General features: G+C 41.8%; 1 protein-coding gene across 5 annotated transcripts in view; it reads right to left on the bottom strand.

Moving 5' to 3' along the window:
* Positions 1-20,949, bottom strand: part of slc25a29l (solute carrier family 25 member 29-like) — a 62,646-nt gene that overhangs the window by 21,660 nt on the left and 20,037 nt on the right. Inside the window, exon 1 of one of the 5 annotated variants that reach the window (XM_069916440.1) lies at positions 17,879-18,002. The exons of 3 other annotated variants lie outside the window; for them this stretch is intronic. Coding sequence is in view for 1 of the 2 variants with exons in the window: in XM_069916437.1 (XP_069772538.1) it covers positions 10,535-10,568 (34 nt within the window). In the remaining variant the exon portion in view is untranslated. Of the gene's footprint in view, positions 1-10,534; positions 10,817-17,878; positions 18,003-20,949 lie in introns of those variants that run through there. One more of the 5 variants, XM_069916437.1, reaches the window with a different exon arrangement.

The raw sequence follows: 20,949 nt of genomic DNA, 5'->3' as shown, positions 1-20,949 counted from the left end.
TCTCTACAAGGTCACCCTTCAGCCACCGATGCTCCAGGTAAAAACGTCCCAGCCTATCTAGCCTTTCCTCATAACTCAAGCTCCCTCGTTCCCGTAATGTTCTGGTGACCCTTTTTTGTTTGCTTTTCAGATTTACACATCTTTCCTACAACAAGGCAACCAGAACTGCATACAGTATTCCAAATGTGGACTTACCAATGTGTTGTACAGATATAACATGATGTCCCAATTCCCTGACTAATGAACCCAAGTATGCTAAAAGTCTTCTTCATTACCATCTATTCTCATGTATCCCTAGGTCACTCTGTTCTACAAAATTCCCTATCATTTACTGTGCAAATCCTGCCCTGGTTTGATTTACCAAACGAAACATATGTATAGTGTCTGTATGTGTGTTACGCTTGTACATGTGTTTGCACCAAGGATCAGAGAGTGATGTTACTTTGGGTTGTGCCTGTACAATCAAAATCCAAATTAAACTACAGGCCATACTTGGTCCACTGACTCAGTTGTTCCAAATCCCATTGTAATCCCAGTGAATTACTTTCCCAGTGAACAAATTTAACATCATTCACAATGTACTAACTGTGCTTCCTACATTCTCATCCAGATCCAGACCGAGTACTGACCCCTGCAGCACATCATTTGACACAGGCCACCAATCTGAAAAACAACTCTTCACCACCACGTTTTTTTGTTTTAAGAGATGCGGCCTGATAACAGGCCCTTCTGGTCCATAAGCCTATGCCACCCAAATACACCAATATGATCAATTAACCAACTAACCCATACATTTTTAAAACTTCAGAAAAAACTGAAGCACCTGCAGGAAACTCACACAGTCGTGGGGAGAACATACAAAACTCCTTGCAGACAGAATTGAATTTGTACCCAGATCTCTAACAGTGTATCTAAAAGGAAATGATCATTAAGATCATTTCTAGCTCAGCTTGGATCTCTCGTGAACCAACCTTCTGGTAGGTGACATTCAATATTCATGACGATCATATTACTATAAAATTATAATGCAATCTAGTAAACAAAGAACAAAAATTAAAGTCCTGGCAGAAATGGCTCTAAAAAGATGAAAAACTGAGAAATTAATAATAGCTGAATTTGGATTTAAAAAAAAATCAGTTACTTACAAATACCATGTCCTTTAATACAGGCAATAATCCATTTATTGGCACAAAATAAAGCAATTAAAACTATTCAGAATGCAATTCTAAAGGAAAGATTTTAAACCAGCCTTTTGAAACTGAATATACCTTTTGGGTTTATACTGATAAATAAATCCACAAGATGAAAGAACATGACTATGAGTATTAACCACATTGTGGCAGTTCAAAATGGGCTTGGCCTGCCCACGGTTTGGAAATGTTGCTCTCATTTCTTGGACGTATATTTTACTTGGGCCAGATGCAAAGATCCCAACTCTCCAGCCCTCTGCACCCTTTACTTTAATGCCATGTTATAAGCAACAACTAGGCCCCTCAGAGACATCTTCCCAAAATAACTCGATAGACGATTCTGTTATCATAAGCCCCCACACCTTCTGTAGAGCTGCATAGCAGACATTTCCTGAATTTTTCTATGGCTCCAGACCACAACAGGCATCTGAACAAATTACTTCTTTACATAGTTACTTGAAAGTGTAAATATAAATATCAATCCAGATATATTCTTAACTGATAAAGACAATTACAGACTGCTCAAACTACAGGGGAATCACGTTGCTCTCCATTGCAGGCAAAATCTTCGCTAGGATTCTACTAAATAGAATAATACCTAGTGTCGCTGAGAATATTCTCCCAGAATCACAGTGCGGCTTTCGCGCAAACAGAGGAACCACTGACATGGTCTTTGCCCTCAGACAGCTCCAAGAAAAGTGCAGAGAACAAAACAAAGGACTCTACATCACCTTTGTTGACCTCACCAAAGCCTTCGACACCGTGAGCAGGAAAGGGCTTTGGCAAATACTAGAGCGCATCGGATGTCCCCCAAAGTTCCTCAACATGATTATCCAACTGTTGGCACGAAAACCAACAAGGTCGGGTCAGATACAGCAATGAGCTCTCTGAACCCTTCTCCATTAACAATGGCGTGAAGCAAGGCTGTGTTCTCGCACCAACCCTCTTTTCAATCTTCTTCAGCATGATGCTGAACCAAGCCACGAAAGACCCCAACAATGAAGACGCTGTTTACATCCGGTACCGCACGGATGGCAGTCTCTTCAATCTGAGGCGCCTGCAAGCTCACACCAAGACACAAGAGAAACTTGTCCGTGAACTACTCTTTGCAGATGATGCCGCTTTAGTTGCCCATTCAGAGCCAGCTCTTCAGCGCTTGACGTCCTGCTTTGCGGAAACTGCCAAAATGTTTGGCCTGGAAGTCAGCCTGAAGAAAACTGAGGTCCTCCATCAGCCAGCTCCCCACCATGACTACCAGCCCCCCCACATCTCCATCGGGCACACAAAACTCAAAACGGTCAACCAGTTTACCTATCTCGGCTGCACCATTTCATCAGATGCAAGGATCGACAATGAGATAGACAACAGACTCGCCAAGGCAAATAGCGCCTTTGGAAGACTACACAAAAGAGTCTGGAAAAACAACCAACTGAAAAACCACACAAAGATAAGCGTATACAGAGCCGTTGTCATACCCACACTCCTGTTCGGCTCCGAATCATGGGTCCTCTACCGGCACCACCTACGGCTCCTAGAACGCTTCCACCAGCGTTGTCTCCGCTCCATCCTCAACATCCATTGGAGCGCTCACACCCCTAACGTCGAGGTACTCGAGATGGCAGAGGTCGACAGCATCGAGTCCACGCTGCTGAAGATCCAGCTGCGCTGGATGGGTCACGTCTCCAGAATGGAGGACCATCGCCTTCCCAAGATCGTATTATATGGCGAGCTCTCCACTGGCCACCGTGACAGAGGTGCACCAAAGAAAAGGTACAAGGACTGCCTAAAGAAATCTCTTGGTGCCTGCCACATTGACCACCGCCAGTGGGCTGATAACGCCTCAAACCGTGCATCTTGGCGCCTCACAGTTTGGCGGGCAGCAGCCTCCTTTGAAGAAGACCGCAGAGCCCACCTCACTGACAAAAGGCAAAGGAGGAAAAACCCAACACCCAACCCCAACCAACCAATTTTCCCTTGCAACCGCTGCAATCGTGTCTGCCTGTCCCGCATCGGACTGGTCAGCCACAAACGAGCCTGCAGCTGACGTGGACTTTTTTACCCCCTCCATAAATCTTCGTCCGCGAAGCCAAGCCAAAGAAAAAGAAAGACAATTACATCTGGTTGCTCATGTAGGTTCTCCTCTTTAGTATCTAACTATAGACATTTCCTAATTGTTAAATTCACCTTGATAATGGGGCATTGTTTATCCCAGGGCCAACTGGCTGCATCATATTACAGCATGTACAATTTAAATAATTTGTTTTAAATGACAGACTTCTCCACAACAACAGAAAAACAGAAGCTTTGGCATGTGACTACACATCAAAAGGCCCAGTATCATAACTAACTTGGTCAAATTATGTTCACTCATGAGGTGGTTTAAGGATTCAAAACACTTAATGGCCAATTATTTTAATTAATTTATATTCTCAACAAATAATAAATCTGAAATCACTGCTTTGCATGCGGCCATTCTCACACTAAAGTGGATATTTAGGAGCCAGCTGCACATGGACCCCATGTCTGAAACTCAATTCCGTTCATGTCAGTACAGCCTGCTCCTGAATACACACAGTGAAACAGACAACTATGTTTTAGTACCCAAAAGGAAAACAAATAATTGATCTTCCAGCTCATCTAAGGTTGAGTAATTTTTTTTAAAAACAATAAGTAGATCTTTCTTTGACTTCCAATTAGAATTCCTCCAAATCTAAAACAAACCCAATGAGAAAAGTGAACCATATTCTCAGTCACTATATCCGTACTTTTTGGATCCTCATTAACCTCTCATATCTTCAACACAGCTGACCACATTTTTTGCCACAAATATTTCTCCTCCATCATCCAGCTTCAGGTCACATTCCTTATATAGTTCCTTGTGTACCCAAACATAGAAAAGGATTTTCAACAATACTTTTGCAGTCATCTCCCTCAAAATTCTGGTCTTGACCTCGTCTTCCTTGGATACATTTGTCTACCAGTGACATCAATCTCAAAGGGATTGTAAATGATGCCTCCTTTTCATCTTCCATCATCTTCCTTGATTATTCGCTTACAGTCACATGATCTAATCCTTTCAGGTCTACATTGAACAGATACATTAATGTATCAATTCTTTCATTTGTTTTAGGCTTGATCACACCATTTACCTGCACCAAGTACTTCTTTCCATTTGTTTTGTCTTAGAGGGATCTTCTTAAAAAACTAGAGACAATGCTAGGAAAAAGCATTAATGGATGCTGCAATGGAAAGATTGCCCATTATGTTTAGACACACTATATTACAGATAGCAATTCATTTTATTTGAATACTTGTGGAAGACTTGGGGAATGTGATTTAAGTTGTAACTAATTGAAAATACTTCCTGAAAATTAAAAGTACAATGCATTAATTATCAAGAAATTTGCAAACATTAATAACCATATAACCACTTACAGCACAGAACAGGCCAGTTCGGCCCTACTAGTCCATGCCGTAGCAAATCCCCACCCTCCTAGTCCCAGTGACCAGCACCCGGTCCATACCCCTCTAGTCCCCTCCTATCCATGTAACGATCCAGTCTTTCCTTAAATGTAACCAATGATCCCGCCTCGACCACGTCTGCCGGAAGCTCATTCCACATCCCCAATTAACCGCACCAACGGATACAATCCATTCAGAGTTTAAAAGTATTGAAACAGGCCCTCACAGCCATCAATACCAATCTCACCTGCCTGCATTACTGTATTTCCATCCTCCTCTACACTCACTCAAGTATCTGTCCAAATGCCTCTTGCATGATGCCTCAATCACCTCTGACAACTCATTCCATGAGGCACACCTCAGAATCATAAATAAGACATGACATTTGGTGCTTTGTGACAGCATCATAGAGCAAACATTCATGTGATAGCCATCTTACAACATTACTATTAAAAAAATTAAAATAATGGTGCATGAAAAGTAAGGCATTGATTCGTTAGGAATCTGATGGCAATGGGGAAGAGGCTGTCCTTGTGCCACTGAGTGCTCGTCTTTAGGCTCCTGTACTTTTCCCCCCGATAGTAGCAGAGTGAAGAAGGTGGTGGAGGTCTTTGATGATAGAGGCTGTTTTTTTTTTTTAAAATGTAGATGTTCTCGGAGTGAAGACTAGTGCCTGTGATGTCGCAAGCCAAGTTAACAACCCTTTGGAATTTATTCTTGTCCTGAAAGTTTGCGCCTCCATGCCATACACCTGCACCAATAGTCACTACTGCAGACATCAGATTGGCCTTCGGAAGAAATGGAGGAAAGCAATTAGGCCAGATGGAGTTCCAAAAGGTAGTATTCAAATAGCTCCAACCTCTCCACCTCCTTTGAGAAGCCACTATTATCCTGATGCCAAAGAAAACAAAGTGACAGGTCTAAATGCCAGTGGCTCTGATGTCTCACATCACAAAGTGCTTTGAGAGTTTGGTCATGGCTCACATCAACTCCAACCTCTCAGTGAGCCCCAACCCACTCCAATGCACCTACTGCCACAAAATACCCACAGCAGATGCAATCTCCCTGGCCCTGGAACATCTGGACAAGGACATCCATGTTAAGAGTATTATTTCTCGACTACAACTCCATCTTCAAAACAATAGCATCAAATAAACACATCCTTAAGCTCTGTCCTTAGCCTCAGCACATCCTCTTGCAATTGAATCCATGACATTCAGCCTGGCAGGCTATAATCAGTGAGGTTTGGTAACAACACCAATTTAATGATCATCCTCAACACCTACTCAGCCCCTTCTGTACACCTATGACTACCTAGCCAAACACTGTTCCAATTCAATTTATAAATTTGCAGATGACACAATGGTGGTAGGCAGGATTTGTAACAATGACGATTCAACGATTCAGAATGGAGAAGGGAGATCATAGGACTTGTGGCTTGGTGTCAAATCAAATTTATTGCCATCTGATTGCACAAATACAACCCGATGAAATTGTGTTCTCCAGTCCTTGGTTCACAATATGCATACAGACAAATAATATACAAGCAGGACAAGTATTCATATATACAGATAAAGTTTCATGAACATGAGAGTCTCGGATGGTTTGTGTGAGCAATTCCTTTGGTCATTCATCATTTTCACTGCCCATGGGAAGAAGCTGTTCCTCAGCCTGGTGGTGCCAGTTCTGATACTCCTGTATCGCTGAAAGATGCTGTGTGTGGGATGGAAGGGTGTCGGTTCTGATACTCCTGTGTCTTTCCCGAAGGGAGCAGCTGAAAGATGCTGTGTGTGGGATGGAAGGGGTCCTCAATGATTTTGTGTTCACTGGCCTATAATTACCTGCTTTATTTTTGGAGCCTTTTTAAACAACATTCCAATCAATCCTCTTGCACCTCACCTGTGGCCAAGGACATTTTGAATATATCAGCCAGAGACCCTGCAATTTCTTCACTAGTTTCCCTCAAGGTACAAGGGATTATCATTTCCGGATCGGGTGATTTATCTACCTTTATTCATTGTAAGGCAGAAGCACCTCTTCCTCCTTAATCTCCATATGATCCATGACCTTCTGTTTGTTTCCCTTTCTTCCTTATGCTCTATGCCAGTTTCCTGAGTAAATACTGATACAAAAAAATCTGTTTAAGATTTCCCCCATTACGTGAGGCTCCGAAAATAGTTGGCCACTCTGATCCGCTAGGGAGCCAATTGTGTCCCTACTTATACAAGCCCTTTGGGTTTACCTCCACATTATCTGCCAATGCAACCTCATGTCTTCTTTTTTCCTATCTGATTTATTTCTTAAGTATTTTCTTGCTTTTTCTGTATTTTCAAGTAACTCATTAGCTCCCTGTTGTCTATACTTGCCATACATTTCCCTCTTCTTAACAATCAGATCGCCAATATCCCTTGAAAAACTGGGTTCCCTATGCCTGTTAACTTTGCCTTTAATCCTAACAGGAACATGCCATCTCTGCACTCTCAAGATTTTACCCTTGAAGGCCATCCATTTACTTAACACACCCTTTCCAGAAAACAACATATCCCAACCCATTCTTCCTAGATCCTTTCTCATTTCCACAAAATTTGCCTTCTTTCAATTTAGAATCCCAACATGAGGACCAGACTTATCCTTTTCCATAATTAATTTGAAGCTAATGACATTATGGTCACTGGACCCAAAATGTTCAAGCACACATACATCTGTCACCTGAACTACCTTGTTCCCCAATAGGAGATCAAGTATTGCAACCTGTCTTGTTCCAAGACCGCCACAAATTACTCGAATCCCCCTCCATCGATATGCCCCTCTCCAGCCAATATATCAAGTCTCATCCTATGCTCATCATACTCTTCACCCTCCTTCTGTTGGGTGGGGGCTCATGAGTGTAAGATCAGGCACCAAGGAGATTCAAGGACAGTTTCTTTCCCACTTATCAGACTCCTAAATGATCCTCAGGCTGGTAAAGTAATGGTACGTTCACTCTGTACTAACTGACCTGTCTCTATAACTCTGCTGTTTATGGGTTGACAAGCCAAACTACTCACAAAACAAAGTTTATCACTGCACCTCACTATATGTGACAATGCACTTCAACTTGAACATGGTCAGCATGGAAGTTAGAGCAACTCAGGTACAGCGCCAACGATCTGTAAGGTATTTGTACACCCTTTGGAGATAATGCTCATAGGAACTTTCTACTATCTAGACCTCAGCACTATTGATGTGCCCCTCAGCAGGAAGTCAATAACCAACTCCTTAGTCTTGATGGCATCAAGGGACAGGTAGTTGTCCTGGCACCAAGCCACCCTCCAAAAACATATGGGGGAGGTAGGATTGGGTGTTATTGGGCAGCAAATTTAAATTTTTCAACAACATTCCCCCATGCCATGCCATTCAGTGTGTACATCTGCCTGGTTTTGTCAGAATAAAATTCCAGCTAATCATTATCCTTTCATAACCTTGGGCACCTTCCTCATTGTTAATTGTACCACCAGTCCACATTTCATCTCATGGTGAGAACTTTCAATTTGTTCATTAGGATATGAGTTTCCTTGGCAACATTAGCATTTATTCTCTACTCCTACTTGTCCCTGAATTGAGGAAGAATCAACCACATTGGAGCATCTGTTGTCGCACACGAGATGGAACAAGATGGACGATTCCTTAGTGAATCAAATGGGATTTTACAACAGTCTGGCAATTCATTATCTTTGATTAGTTTTATTATAAATTCTAGATTTATTTAATTCCTTGAATTTAAATTCCCCAGCTGCCTTGATCCAATTCAAATACATGGTTTTGGACTAAATGGTCCAGAACTACACCTGTAAGCCAGAGAACTATAATGATTATTGTCATATATACCAAAGATGCAAGCAGACATGTTAGACATCTCGTATATCCATAATACAACTCTGCAGAGTTACAGAGAAAGATCAATTGTTTCAGCTAAGAAGCAATATAATGTTACTATTTGATGATTCCTTCAGGAGCCTGAAAATGCCAGGAAAGAAACTGTCCTTGAATTTGGTGTTGCGAGATCTCATTGGGGTGAATCTTCTAACGGACAAGAGTTGATTAAAGAGTGTGGTTGAGTAGCATGAGTCTTTTAATAGGTTAGCTGCTTCTCCAAGGCAGCAGGATTTGTAGATGGAGTGCAAGGATGGATAGATAAATAGATAGATAATAAAAATGGCTTGAGCCATTTTCACACCCTCTGCAGCTTCTTGCAGATTTGGGCAGAGATATTGAATGCATCCAATATCACACCAGAAATTGTTAAGGAATGCAGGAAACAAGCCAAATTACTGTGCCATTAATGATGGAGCAGAACAAGACACCGGAGATGTTTATCCCTAGTCATTTAAAGCTTTCTACTAACTCCACACCAGCAGTGTCAGTATGTATTGGGAAGTGACCATCTCCTCCTGTAACCTCATTCTTGTTGACATTGAGGGAGAGGTTATTGTCCTGGAATTAAGCCAAAAATGCCCATCTCTTTTGTACTCCACCTCAATTTTTCATCCTGCCTATGATGTGGGTGGTATTCAGTAATTTATAGGAGTTGGAGTATTGTATAGGCTTGCAGTGAAAGGGCGCACAGATATTATAGGAGGGGCCCCAAGAAAAGAGCCTTGTGGGCTGAGTGATGAGGATCATGGTGGAGAGGTAATATTATAAATTGCATGCTTAGGACCATGTATGACCCAATGTGTTGCAAGAACAAATAATAATTTGCCAATTCAAACCATGAAACAAAATAAAAAGGAGCCACAACAAATTTGCTAAGCATTTCCTTCAAGAAAAAGAGTGCATTAATTTAATAGGCTTCAAACTCAAATAATGCAACTTAATAATTCATGGGGCTTTACACAGCCAGGCATTCATTTGTCACATTCATATTGACCTGCGCTCCAGGTCCAGCAAATTAACAAGTGCCATTCTCAAAGAGAGCATTTCTGAATGGCAGGAGTTAAAACCCCAAGATCATCTCTCTTTATTTGCCTTCGATCCCCTCCCCAAAGCCCACCATTTGAGCCATGCAAGCTGAACACGTGGAAACACAGCACACCAAGCCCTTTAAAAAATGGAGCGAATAAAACAAATGACTCAAGACGTGTGCTCTGGCCACTCTTCTGCAGTTTGAGGTTGAACATTTGATGAGATTACACGGCTGTTTGTCGTGACTTCTGCCGCTACCGGGACGCCAACCCGAAAGACATGGTTCGCAAAATTCGCATTTATACCCTCTTGTTCTTTAGCCTTTCGACACAATAAAAACACAAGCAGGAGACTCGAGCTGATCAGACAGGTTTGCAGATCGCTTTATACTCCAAATGGATTTAACAAATTCGACTCACTAAGTTCTTAATCGCTGATTACAAAAACAATGGACCAGAAACTTTGCAGAAACACCGACAACGGAATGTAACATTTCGCTGTATTTTTTCAAACATTTCAAGTTTGTTGCCAAAACAAAATGTACGAGCCACCGACACGGATTTCCACGACCATCACACGGCTATTAATAGCCGCAAGGGGGGTGGGGGATCGGCATTGGCCACTGGGATTGCACCAGGATCAAGGCAGAACGTGGAAATAATCCCCGCGTTTCCGACGCTTGAACTCGGAACAGAGAGGGAATCTTGCACCGCCGCCAGTGCCGTGCGGGATGGGTTGCGCCTCGCCTCCCACATCGTTCCCCTCCCCGCCCCGGCTCCCACCGCAGCTTGCGCTGACCTTGAATCGCAGCCGCCGCAAAAACCGAGCGCTGCCCTGGCGTGAAAAGGACCCGCTTGGGAAATACGTGGCACTCGCAGCACCCAGAAAAAAAAAGGGGGGGGGGGGACACATCACGTCTCCAGATTGCACAGCCTCACCTCCCAGACACCCTGCGACGAAATCCAATGCCATGTCTCGTTCCGGAGCTGAACGTGAATGGGACCGTCCGGTGACGAGAGCCGCTCACACTACCGGGCCCTCACCCTCGTCGGCTCCTGATGGCGTGACGAGCCGTGGGTTTGCAGAGCTCCTGTGGTTCCAATGCATCAATGGAACGCCCACAGAAGATCTGGTTCTCGGGTTTACGAGCTTAATCCAATGCGGATTCTCTCCGCTTCAGCCACAGTGCACGCGAGCAATCAAACTTCTCCAGTTCGAAAATCTCCGACGGGAGTTTATAGCCTTTTTTAGATCAAGTGCCAGCCAATCCAAACCTTCGTAACTTAACACTCCCCCCTACCCCCCCGGCGACCAGCCCGCCCCTTCTTTTCATTGGCCTGCTTCTTCCTTGCGAGACCAGGCAGTCAGACTCAATATGGGCCACAAGACCAGCGCTAATTCCACTGCCCCCGGACTCGTTTCACAATTTTCCCTCTCACGCGCCTCCTTGCATCTTTCGCAGACTAATCGTTTTTTTTTTAAACCAAAGGAAGAGGTTCTTAGGCAGTCCACAGGGATGAAAACACCTCTGTCGGTTCGGAAGAGCTGCACACTTTGAGGCAAGAATGCCCCATGTGATACTGCGCGTGTGAGTGAGTGGGGTTCAGAAAGAATGTTGTGCCCCCTGTGAAATATTTCCTGTCATTCGATTAGACGGCAGTGAGGAGGCGGACAGGAGGGCGATGGTTCAGCTCCTTCAGTGGTCTCACCACAAGATGTTAGCAAAACCAAGGTGATGATTGTTCACCTCAGGACCACACAAACTAACTCCCATCGAGGGGTCAGCAGTGGAGAGGGTGAAGAACTTCACATTTCTGGGTGTCATCACCAAGGATTGGTCCTCGAACCTCCACTATGAGGAGTTTGAGGAAATTTGGTATGTCAGACTCTCAAAAACGTCTGCAGGTGTACCATGGAGAGCATTCTGGCTGGTTGCATCACTCCCTGGTACAGAGGTGCCAATGCTCTGGACAAGAAAAAAGTCCAGAGGGTTGATAACTCGGCCTGCGACATCCCAGGCACCTCACTCTATCGCGGACATCTACAAGAGGCGGTGCCTTAAGAAAACAGCCTCTATCCTCAAGGACCCCCTCCACCCAGGCCATGTCCTCTGCACTCTACTCTCATCTGGGAAAAGGTAGAGAAGCCTGAAGACGAGCACTCAGCAGTGAGTGCAGATGAAGCAGAGTCAGAAATGAGGCAAGTGTGGCAACCTAGTATTGGCTAAGAACGAGGCCAGGCATAGAAATTGGGTTAAGTTATGAATGGAAAGCTAGGGGTATGGAGCTAGGTATGCAAATAGGAAGCAGGGATGGAACATGATCAGGATTGAAAGTTGGAGTAAAAATGTGGGTAGATGTACCATGTTGGGGGGTGGGGAGGGCGTGTGGTGTAAGGGCTGACCATGTCTATTGCATTTTCTGATCAATGGAATCCGTGCCATGACTCTGGGGATAACTCCTTGGTCAATGGAAGAAATAACTGGAAAATCCTTGGAATGATAGCTTTCCATATGGTGATCAACCCTATGTAATTACCACAATTGGACTTGTCTCCTTTTAATATTCTCTGGCATGATCTCTCCAGATGAATGATGTGGGCCTCAAGAACTTCACCTAATTTTGGTTCTTCTGCAGAGATTTCATGTGATCCAGGGGCAATGTTGATCATTAGCTGTCATATAATATTTTCAATCTTTTGGTGGGGTACATCATCAGAAATTCATGGATATGTGCTGTGAAAAGGAGTCACGGAGAATCATATCAGAAACAAGAGTGCTGTTTGAAAGGTTTTGAGGTGCTCTCTGCTGCAGGCACTGGCTGCTTCTTGGTCCTTGATAACCTCTCCTCTGTTTTTTGCTCTTAGCAGGGAGATCTTTGGATTTTTGAACTGTAAATGGTTTTAGTGATACTGAAGAAACTCGTGCATGCGTTCCACCCAACATCTGATCTTTAGGTCTAATGTTTTTTGTTAGTTCTCACCTTCAGACTTTGAGGTGTACATTTTTTTTCTGTTGAGATGTCAGTGTTTCTAGTCCAAGAAGACTTGTTTACCATCAATTGGTTCCTGGATGTCGTGGTCATTTTCAGCAATCCAATCATAGTATTTTCTGGTAGAGAAGCCAAGAGTCTCCTCACTAATTACTAATGATGGTGGATTTCATTTCAAGGGAATAGTAGTTATTCTGCAGCTCTTGTAGATCATCAGATTTTCTGTAAGGAAGTTGATGGAACCTTTTTCATGAGATCGTCAACACTGATTCCCCTGCAGTATCATTTTTCTTGCCATTAGAATATTGTGGGCCATAGGGTCTGTACTGTACTGTAATATTCAATTGGGGTCCAATTGATGGAGGTGGCACACCAGATTAGGTGGCAGTCAGTGCAGCAATTGTCAACAGCTCCCATGGTTTTGTAACATGGATATCCTTCAGACCTTTATTTAGACAATGATTTGATCCAGCCAGTAGCAATCCATGGAGTGTATGTGATTCTCTGATGAAACACAGTTTTGCTTATCTCTAGACCTTGATCCGAGCATGATGTCAGGAGGACTCCATAAGAATTAATTTTTTACATTCATTCCTTCCTAATAACTTTTCAGAAGCCATTGAAGTCACAATTTCTCAACTTAACCCCTCACTCAGGAAGTTCTGTATTGAGCAAACAAATCATTTCTCACATACCAAAAAAGAAAAACTTGCACAATATGAAGTCTTCACCAGAGCCAACAAAATATTTTAGTGTAAGCCACTATTGTAGTGTAGGAAACTTAGTACCCACAGTTTCTTACAACAAACTGCAACAAATAACTATGTGGTAATGAAATTCATTTAAGGGAGTAAAAACTAAACTTTTGGGCAAAACCTTATGGGTCAAACAGCATCTGTGGAGGCAAAAGGATGGTTGACATTTCAGGTCAAGACTCAATATCAGGACATAGAATGTAAAGGTAGATGGCCAGTATAAAGAAGTGAACAGGAGCAGCGAGACATATGGAGGAGGGTGATAGGTGGATGCGGGGTGGGGGGAGGAAGAGAAGAGATAATCGGCAGATGGAGTCAGGTGGTAGGAGGAATATTAAAACAGAGACTGATAGGTGATCAATGGAACTAGTTAAGAATGATGGGCAGATGGAACCAGTGGTGAGGTGATAGGTAGGAGGTTCAAGGTTCCTTTTATTGCCATGTAATAATACATTAAAAATGTAACATAAATGATATACTTTAACTTTTTCTTGCTGTAATCTGCGCTTGGTCTCTCCAGTGTAGAGGAGGATACATCAAATGCAATAGATCATGTTGGAGGAAGTGGACATGCAATGAAGGACTTAAATCATTTTTCCAGGTGAGACAGAGATTCACCTCCTTAACCCAATGGAATAAACATTGAATTTTCCAACTCCCCCTGTCTTCCTTATCTATCCCCACCAGTCAATTCGGACCTCTCTCCCTATTTTTTCACCCCTCCCCATCTCATTATCTAGATATACCCTCTCCCACCTGGTTCTATCTGCCCATCATGTTCATACTTATCTACCTGGATTTCTTTAACTTTGATTATCATCTTTCCAATCCTCTCTCCCAACATTTTCCCTTCACTATCCTTGATTAGGTTCCACTGTCTCATCCCTTCCCCATCCTCTCCTCACCCAAATCCATTTGCCTAATTATTTCTAATATAGTTTCACTTATCACTTACAACCTCTCTCTCATCCTACCACCCCGCACACAGCATCTTTCAAGAACTCCCACTGGGAAAGAGATACAGAAGTATTAGAGCTATGTCCACCAGGTTGAGGAACAGCTTCTTTGCACAGATAGTGAGATTGCTGAATGACTACTGAAGCATGAAAACAACTCCTTGAGACTCTACTATTTATTAATAATATTTATTTTTAATATATGCATATAAGACGTGTATGTATATATATATATGTTTGTATGTGTGCACTGTTTTACACCGTGGATTCGAAATTGCTGTTTTGTTGGATTATACTGTTATAATCGGATGATAAATAAATTTGAACTCCTTTCTCTCACTTATACGTACTGACCACCTTCCCTCATTCTTAGTCCTGATGCAGAGGCTTAACCTGAAACTATTCATCCATTAAACATCTCTTTGCCTCCACTAATGCTTGTCCTATTGAATTCATCAAGCTGTTTGTTTTTGTTTCATTTTCAGGCATCTGCATCCTCCTCCTACATTTATTTAACCATTGTTGATTGCAGGATAATTACACTGGACAACAAAGATTTTGGTTCCTGAACACTTTTGGGTGTACTTTATGGCTTTTGGATGCTGAAAATCACCGTAAAGTTTTCTAAGCGTGTACCTTTTTTTGATGTATAACCTATTTTTGTGATTTCTTGTCATATTTCAAGTCTACTGCCTACAAAGCAAGCTGTTTTAGTCAGACCTGGGCATGCACTCAGTGCTGGTGGTTTGTAAATGCTATCTCTAGAAAGTCTGCAAAAACTGTGGTTGAAGTAATAAAATGGAATCAACAGTGGAATCGACAGTAAGCTGCCTTAACGACTATTGACCAGTAGCACTTACATCAACAGTGATAAAGTGTTTTGAAAGGCTGATAATAAAGCATATCATCTCCTGTCTGAGCAGTGACATGGATCTATTTCAATTCGCCTATCATAGAAACAGATCTACAGCAGATGCCATCTCATTGGCTCTACTCAAAGACCCGGAACACCTGCTCAGCATAGAGACATACATCAGGATGGTCATTATCGACCACAGTTTGGCATTTAACACCCATCATCCCCTTAAAACTGATCAGCACACTCCAAGATCTGGCAGTTAACACCCCACTGTATAATTGGATCATGGATTTCCTCACCTTCAGACCACAATCAGTGAAGATAGGTAAGAACTTCTCCTCCACAATCTCCATCAGTACCAGAGCACAATGGGGCTGTGTTCTCAGTTCCCTGCTCTACTCACTTTACACCTACAACTCAGTATGACAAATAATATCATTTACAAATTTCCTGATGATACCTTGGTAGTGAGTTGTATAAAGGAGTTATATAAAGGAGTTGTATAAAGCATATAGGACGGAGATTGAAAACTTGACTGAATCAACAACAATAATGCATTCAATGTCACCAAAACTAAGGAGCTAATTGTTGACTTCAGGAAAGGAAAACCAGAGGTATATAATCCAGTGATCATTGAGGGAAATCAGAGGGTGAGCAAATTTAGGTTCTTGGAAGTCACTATTTTGGAGGATCTTTCTGGACCCAACACACCAATGGCATCGTGAAGAAAGCATATCAGTACCTCCTCTTCCTCAGGAGTTTGCCGAGGTTTGGTTTGACACCAGAAACCCTGGCAAATTTCTACAGAGGTGTGGTGGAAATTATGCTGACCAGCTGCGTCACTTTCTAGTATGGGAACAACAATACCCCTGAGCGTAAAACCCTCCAAAAAGTTGTGGACACCACCCAGGACATCACAGACAAAACCCTCCCCACTATTGAATACATCTTATGTCAAAGGGCACAGCAATCATCAAAGACCCACACCACCCAGCACTTTCTCTGTTCTCACTGCTGCCATCAGGAAAGATGTATAAGTACCACAAAACTCGCACCACCAGGATCAGGAACAGCTGCTACCCTTCCACCATCAGATTTCTCAACAACAAACTCATTCAGGGACTCATTTAAGGACTCTTACTTGTGCACTTTATTGATTTTCTTTTGTTTTCTCTATATTGCACAGTCAGTTTGTTTACATTTTTTATCTTTTATTTGTTTACTGTGTACAGTTTATTTTTTTGCACTACCTCAGGATAAAGAATCTCAGGGTTGTATGTGATGTTATGTATGTACTCTGACAGTAAATCTGAAATCTGAATTTGACTTTTTCGGTTTCTGCTAACCTGCTCTCCCTTCTCCCCATCCCTTCCTTTTCCCCATCTTCTTTCCGTCAGCTCTCCCTCTTCCCTCTCTATTTACCAAGCTATCCCTTCTCCCCTTGCTTATTGGTGTGGCCTCCTTCCCTTTTCCACCTATTACCTCCTCCCTTTGCTACCATGCTCCCCCCCCCCCCCCCCCACGCTTCCCCCTTATCTTTTTAATTCAGACTCCTGCCAACATTTTTCTATTTTTTGATGAAGGACTCAAGTCCAAAATATCAGTTATGTATTTCTATCTTTGCTATATAAAAGACACTGTTTGATCTGCTGAGTTGCTCCAATATGGTGTTTATACCAAATCTGAAATTAGCTTTGTGTTCAGCTTGAAGTTGTCTACCTTAATCCCCTTTTTGTTTCAGGAAGCAATAAGTGATATTCCCAGGTCATCAGGCTCTTCCTTAATAATGCCATTAGACTTGATGGGGATCCAGATCCTAGTAACTTTATAATGTAACAGAATTCAGAGTAAGTTTTTGTTTCAGGAACTCACTGTTATGTGTGTGAACGGTGACTAGCTTATTACTGAAGGTGAAGTGTAATTGGAGCCTCAATAATGGAAACCTTGGCTTGGAGAGGATACTAACATATGCATTCCTATCCTTGGAAACTACCTCCCCGACAACTCCATCTATTCCTCCTGCTGCCTCAGGATAGCTGCTGACATGTTAAAGGACCCACCATCTATCACACTCTTCTTTGACCTTCCAATGGGAAGAAGATACTTGTGCTTGAAAATACAAATATCCAGATTCAAGGACAGATTTTTTTTCTTGCTATTATCAGACTTAATTGGATCTCTCACAGGCAAAAGATGACACCCTTGCACTGTTTTTAACTGAACTTTTCTTCACATTCTGCTTTATACTTTTGTTACTTGTCTCTCTACCTAGCACTATTTGACTTATTGTAATACAACTTCCTCCCTTTGCTGTTGTTTACTATCACACTAACTGGCGGTATGAGCTGATTTGCCTGATAGCAGGCAAAACAAAACTTTTTACTGTATCTTGGTATGTCACAATAAATAATTCAAGTTTGTTGAATACTGTACATACTGTATATACCTGAATACTGGCAGTATACAGTATACTGCCTGTATACCTGTACATACAGGTATATCAAATATTCAAAATGATCACTATATGAAATTCATACCTTTGAAACCTTGCTCACATCCCATCTACAGAGCTGCATTCACTTTTGGGGAAGATTGTACATGTGCATGCTTACCAGAATGGCAACAGGGCTTTGGAGTTAATGGAAGCTATTGGGTAAACTGATTTATTCAAAACTGTTAATTTGGTTTCTATAAATAAATTATTATATAAAAGTATTCTCACCAAAGTTACGACAAGCTTTGGTTAATTTCCCTTCTTTCAAGTGCTTCTGTGGAGTACAAGCTGAAGATGCACTCCTGCTCCGATCAACTAAACATCGTGCGAGAATTCCCTCCCAGAAAAATATCTGCATGTAATCATAGATGTTATTAGTAAATAAGACCCTGAAAGGCAATGAGGTAGAAATGGACAGGTGGGTGGTAATATGATGAAATACCTAGTTCAGACCAACTTTGATCCAGAAACTTGGACAATTCTAGAAATTAACATTTTTAAAATTCTGGATTAAAATAAAAAAGCACTTAAATATGTGATTTCACAATGTTTTTTTTCTTCAATACTGTATAATAAATTGTTCAAAATGCTACTTTTTTCCTGTCAATGAAAGAAGGAAGTGAACGAAATACAGCTAATTCATATGGTTCTCATATTGAAAGTAACTTTTTCTGGGAAGCTGATAAAGTAATTATATTGGTAGTTGTGCAAACAACTCTGGCCATTCTTTTTTTTTTGAAATATCATTTCACATAAAGTGCATAGAAGTAGTTTGTGCATTTCAATTCATTTCTTATTGAAATCTTTTTCTTATCAAATTTCTTCATATTCAATCAATTTCTTTGAAGTTCAGTTCTGTAAAGACAAATGCTGCAACTGTCCTTAAATTCAACAAGATTCCATATCAATATGATGAATTTGAAATTATGAACACATCTATTCTCGTGTTGTTTTGACATAAGAATATTAGTTTGGGCTTTGAAACAAGTTTGTGAAATAAACTAATACAGAGGATCACTTTTAACATTAAACATGCATTATACTTAATGGGTGAGGTGCCAGAGGATTTGAGGAAAGCTAGTGTTGTTTCGTTGTTTAAGAATCACTTTGGTAATAATTATAGGCCAGGGAACCTGACATCAGTAATGGCCAAGTTATCGGAATGTATCTAAAGAGACTGGATGTACAAGTTCTTGGCTGCGCTGTCACTGGTGTGGACCCAGGTGAGCAAAGACACAGCAGTGCTCTGAAGGTTTCAGCCATCTGGTCTTAATTCTGGCAGCTCTGTACGGGCCTTAAATAGCCTGTTAAAGGAGTGGACGGTGTTTGTAAGTCAAATCCTGTAACTGTGAGATCTGCGACCAAGATGGCAGTGCCTGCAGCAGCAGCTATGCAGACTCTGGGAAGCAGCCGACTAGCAAAGGGCATCAGATATGGGGAGAACAACTCCTGTTGAGAAGGAGAAGCATGGGAAATTACCCTACAGCTCAGTGTTCACAGCAGTGGACCAGCGAGGGGCTCATCAGTGAAGGACCCTAAACAGAAGTTAACTATGGCAACAAACCAGTGAGGGGCTCAGTGGCTGAAGGCCCCACACAGGCTGCAGGTGATGTAGTCGGGGAACTGCATGGGCTGCAGGCTCCTACAAACTAGCTCATGGAACCAGATGTCAGAGCCGAGCTTTGAGAGGGTACTGAGGGCAAGAAGGGCTCCTGAAGAGCCTCAGGTTCTAAAGACTTCCTGATCGTGTTGGAGGTTTGTATCTGGAGCTTGGGATGCCAATGAATCAAACAGGAGTCCGTGTAGCTGGAGAGAATGTGGGAGCATTGGAGTCAAATCCACAGACCTTCAATGAGTCTGAGGGAACTCTTTTGGTTCTCTCTCTCTTACTGTGAGGGGCACTGGGCAATACTAACACTGACTCTTTCTGCCTTACGGTAGGCAAAAGTTAAATTATATAGTATGTCTGTTATATTTTTAATGTCTTATTGTGTGACAAGAAAAAGAACCTTAAACCTTGATAAACAGGACTTGATTAGCGATTGTCACCATGACTTTGTGTGTCATGTCTTATCGATCTTATAGAGACGAGGGTAGCCAAACTGTGGCTCTTTGACATATAATATGCAGCTTGCGTAAATATGTTGGCTGAGACAGGAATCCTATGAGCCAGTATTCACAATGGTATTTGTAGAGGGAATGACGAGTGATTGAAAATATTTGGTATGTGTACTTTTTGAAGTAGCAGTTTAAAAACTATGTACATGAATAAATATTATTACGTACATGTATTTCTAATATTTATAAAATTTTTGTAACTAAATGTGCATGTAAGAGAAAAAACATGTTTGTAATATTTTTCATGTCTTGTGACTCTCAAACATCTGAAGTTTATCACATGTGGCTCTTACATTAAGCGAGTTTGGCCACCCCTGTTATAGAGCCTTTCAAGGAGTTTACCAGGAAAGTTGATGAAAGAAAGGCAGTGCATGTTGTCTATATGGAGTTAAGTAAGGCCTTTGATAAGGTCCTGCATGGGACGTTGGACAAGAAGATTCAAATGCTTTATACCCAGGATGAGGAAGTAAAATGGATTAGACATTAGCTTTGTAGGAGAAACTAAGAGAGTGATTTTATAAGATTGCCTCTCTGACTGGAAACCTGTGACTAATATTGTGTCTCAGGGATGGGTGCTGGGCGCATCATTGTTTGTCATCTAATATCAATATGTGTATGACTTTGTGGTAAATTGGATGACACCAAGACTTGCGGTATAATAGAGAGAAAGGAAGACATTGAAAGTTTGCAGCGGGATCGGAACCAACTAGAATTTAATGTGGACAAGTGTGAGGTGTTGCACTTTTTGCGGACAAACTAGGGTAGGACTTTCACATTAAATGATAGGATACTATAAAGTGCAATAGAACAGAGGGATATGGGAATGCAGATACACAATTCCTTGAAAGTGGTGTCACAGGTAAATAAGGTCAAAAGGAGAGCTTTTGGCACATTGGCCTTCATAGATCAAAGTATTAAATGCAGGAGTTGGGATATTATGTTGAAGTTGTACAAGACATTGGTGAGGCCATTTTGAAGAAGTATGTGCAGTTTTGGTCATCTATTCACAGGAAAGATATCAAGAATACTGAAAGAGTGCAGAGAAAACTTACAAGGAAGCTGAGTTATAAGTAAAGGTTGGATAGGTTAGGACTTTATATCCTGGAGCATCAGAAAATGAGGGGAGATTTGATAGATTTACAAAATAATGAGGGGTAAATACTCAGGAGGCTTTTCCCACT

The sequence above is a fragment of the Narcine bancroftii genome, chromosome 2, assembly GCF_036971445.1.
Source record: "Narcine bancroftii isolate sNarBan1 chromosome 2, sNarBan1.hap1, whole genome shotgun sequence".
Taxonomy (NCBI): domain Eukaryota; kingdom Metazoa; phylum Chordata; class Chondrichthyes; order Torpediniformes; family Narcinidae; genus Narcine; species Narcine bancroftii.
This window is presented reverse-complemented; position numbering and strand designations above follow the sequence as displayed.